Here is a 3,612-nt window from a genome sequence, read left to right on the forward strand (position 1 = left end):
TATTTTCATATATTATATATAATATTTAAAATAAATTATATTTTCAAAATATTTTGATGAAAAATTATTTTATATAATAATATTTTTAACAAAATTAGTTAATTAATAAATTTTGAATATAATAATCTAATTATTTGTCAAGTAATATAAAATAAAATTTTAATTATTTTATATTTTTATGTGAGTTATAGTTTAAAATATTATTTTAATATAATTTTTTAATATTATAAAATAAGTTTGCATAATAATTAATTTTAATAAATAAAAAATACTCATATATTTTATATTTAATTATTTAAAAATAAAAGATTTTATTGTTATTTAAAGTATTGTGTATTAAAGTATTGCCATTTAAAGCATTTATTTATGTACTAGGATATTTTATATTTATTAGAATCGCTGCTCTTCTTTTATATTAGTCTTTGATTTTCATCTAATGGCCTATATAAGTATGGCTCATTCAATAAGCACATAATTGTTAAGCTCGTTTTAGACATATCCGTAATTTAAATAGTATGGAATTAAATATTTGTAACGTAAAATTTATTATGATTAATAATATTTTTATGACGTTTGTAATATAGATATTTATTACCTTTAGTGAGTTATTTATAAAAATTAATAAATTAATTGTTGGGTTTATAAATTTATTGTATTGTTTATAACGGTAAGATATAATAAATATAAGAATATGAATTCAATGTATTTGTAGGTTACAAATTCATTGTATTGTATTTTTTAGTTTTTTGTTGATTTGAAAATAATAGTTGATTTGGTAAGAATTAAGTAGTTGATTCTAAAGTTTTGCCAAATAAGCGATATTGCTGACATGGTATTAATAAAAGTAAAGAAATGTTTTACAAGTAAAATAGATAAATTTATTTATCTACTTTTATATATTAAGAATAGATAGATAGATAAACTATGTAATGGATAAGAATTTGGAATAACTTTAGTTGTGTTGCTTTAGTTTCTTATGTGATTAAAGGGGAAAAAACCTTCTCTTATTTCTTAACTTTTAAAAAAGGACTCAATAAAGTGTAGGATAAAATTTAGTTAAAAGAAAAGAGGATAAATTGAAATTTACTCATCTTAATTTTGGTTCATGTGCAATTTATTTCTTCAAATGAAAACTTACCATTTAACTCCATGAAATTCTTAAATGGTAAAAAAAGGCCTTTGACTCAAGAGTTACTCTCATATGTGTGTTTAGTAGCACCTTTAATAGCAGAATAATTGTAAAAAAATTTTATAACATATTAACATCAAATGCATTGTAAAATTGAACATTTTAATTTCTTTAATGTAAATTCTTTATTTTTTTTAGTTTTAGTTAATAAAAAAAAAAGATTTAACAAACTTGTACCATAAGGGTATATATTTAAAATATAATAATAATTTTTTATTAATTTTGATGTATTCAATACATTAAAAACATAAAAAAAATTAATTTGCACAATAATTTTTATAAAATATTTTCTTTTATGATATGCTTAACCAATATCCTAAAGGCACAAGTTAACAAAATCTTAAAAAAAATCCAAATCTTTATTGATGATTGAAACAATGATATTTTTTAATTGTTTCAAATCAAAGGCACAGGGAAGACACATCTAATCTTCTCACAATTGGTGCCAAGAAAAAATAACAAAATGAAAAAGAAAAGGTTGTCTAAATAGCAAACATGGCACTAGCATGTGTATAGATAGATATATAAAATAATGAGTTAGTTCTTCTTGATGTTCCTCCTTATAGCCTCAGCATTTTCCTTGACAGCATCAGCAGAATCTTGAGCCTTTTCAAGAACAGAATCAGCAGCCCTATTAGCAGAGTTGCGGGTAGATGCCCAAGCATCTTGCATGGTTTGCTTTGCCTTATCAGTGATGGTATGTGCTGCTGCCCTATTGGCTGTGCTCTTTGTTGTGTCCCATGCTTCTTGCATTGTTTGTTTTGCTTTCTCACTTATGTTTTGTGCTGTTTGTGACACTTGATTTGCCATTTCTCCTGCCTTGTCTACTGCCCTGTGTGCCACCTGTCATTTTCTCCACAAAAATAATTTAGTAATATATTGTATGAATGTATGAAATGTGATAAAATTGAAGTTAAAAGGTAATTAATTACATGTTCAGCTGTGGAATAAGACTTGTCTTGCTGGGTAGTATCATTCATGCTGTTAAAAACAGTTTCAGTTGTTTCTTGCCTCGTCATGCCATCAGTACCAGGTGCTGTGCCTTCTGCCTTATTATGGGGTGGTACCTAAAGTTTAAGACCATCATTTGGTAATACTCAAAAAATATATATATAAAGAAAATTAAACTACGCACTGTAAATTTTAGATATATAGGTCTTCTTTCTTTTTTTATGGGTTAATAAAAGTTGAAATTCAAACTTTCGGCTAAAATTTTTATATATAAATAATTTTAATGTGAAATATAAAAATATTTAATTATTTTAGTGTTTTATACAGTTATAGTAATAGCACAAAAATTAATATTTTGTAATAAAAAAATTAATTATAAAAGAATAAAATGTTATTGACGTTTTATAATAAATAAATATTATCTTAATTATTAAAATACAAAACGTAAGTGATATTTTGTTAAAAAAATATTATTTTAATTATCAAAACACAAAACGTTAATGATATTTTGTAAATAGCCATAACAATATTTAACACATAGTTTAGTTCATCATAAAAATTTCACACCTAATAATACAGTATAAAAAAAAGTTTCAAACTTTCTAAGTTATAAAAATTTTGATTAACAAAAAATATATACATGAATAGTTATATAGACACGTACATAAATAAATATGAATATAAATTGTTTATATTATTATGATATGAGTAAATTACTTGGATAGGCCTAGGGGTAACAGCTGCAAAAACCCTAGGGTTCCATACACGAGCTCTAGCAATGGTTGCACCAGCATGCCCAAACTTGGGGAGGGAGCTAACTAGGCTATTAATTCTTCCTGCCATTGTTTCTTTTCTTTTTCTTCTTGTTTTTAATACGTTTAGTTTGTATATGCAAGTTTTCTTTGCTTTAATTTGTTCTTTATCATTGTGAAAAATAATGTATATATAGTGTTATATTATTCCTTAGCGATTTAGTCGCATACAAGAGAGTAATTAGCGCTCAATAGTGGTAAGAAACAGAGATGAAATAATGTTCCACATATAAAAGGGTCTAAATGACCCGGTATTATAGCTAACTTAATCATTACATAAGAGGTCAACTTTCTTTTCCCTTTTAGGGGAAAATGTAAATTAAATATTTAATGAGTTGATTTATTTTTCTGTAAAGAAATAAATTTGGACGGGATTATTGTGTAATGATATCTTATTACGTTGAATGTTATTTAACTCGAAAAAGTTTAATATACCTAATATATTTCGAAAATAATTTGACTTTTAATGAATTGAAAACAATCTATGCACATAAAAATTTACAAAAATACTATATATACAAAAAATCAGCCACTAAATTAGTCATTGATGCAACACATATTCTTCTTTGTCTTCTTCTTCTTCGCATGTTTTCTCTCAATCATAATTCTTTTATTGATGTTGTTGTTGCTTTTTCTTTTCCTCCTTTTAATTGAGGTTCA

The 3,612-nt window shown here is 24.4% G+C and overlaps 1 protein-coding gene across 1 annotated transcript; it reads right to left on the bottom strand.

The window, feature by feature from the left end:
- Window positions 1–1,726: 1,726 nt before the first annotated feature.
- LOC107485801 (uncharacterized) lies at window positions 1,727–2,983 on the bottom strand. The gene is made up of 3 exons (XM_016106341.3): window positions 2,858–2,983; window positions 2,122–2,256; window positions 1,727–2,032 (listed from the first exon to the last, which is right to left on the bottom strand). Exons 1-3 carry the CDS (start codon window positions 2,981–2,983, stop codon window positions 1,727–1,729), a joined length of 567 nt encoding a protein of 188 aa, XP_015961827.1.
- Between the last annotated feature and the right edge of the window lie 629 nt (window positions 2,984–3,612).

Source organism: Arachis duranensis, chromosome 4, assembly GCF_000817695.3.
Source record: "Arachis duranensis cultivar V14167 chromosome 4, aradu.V14167.gnm2.J7QH, whole genome shotgun sequence".
In the NCBI taxonomy this organism is placed as follows: domain Eukaryota; kingdom Viridiplantae; phylum Streptophyta; class Magnoliopsida; order Fabales; family Fabaceae; genus Arachis; species Arachis duranensis.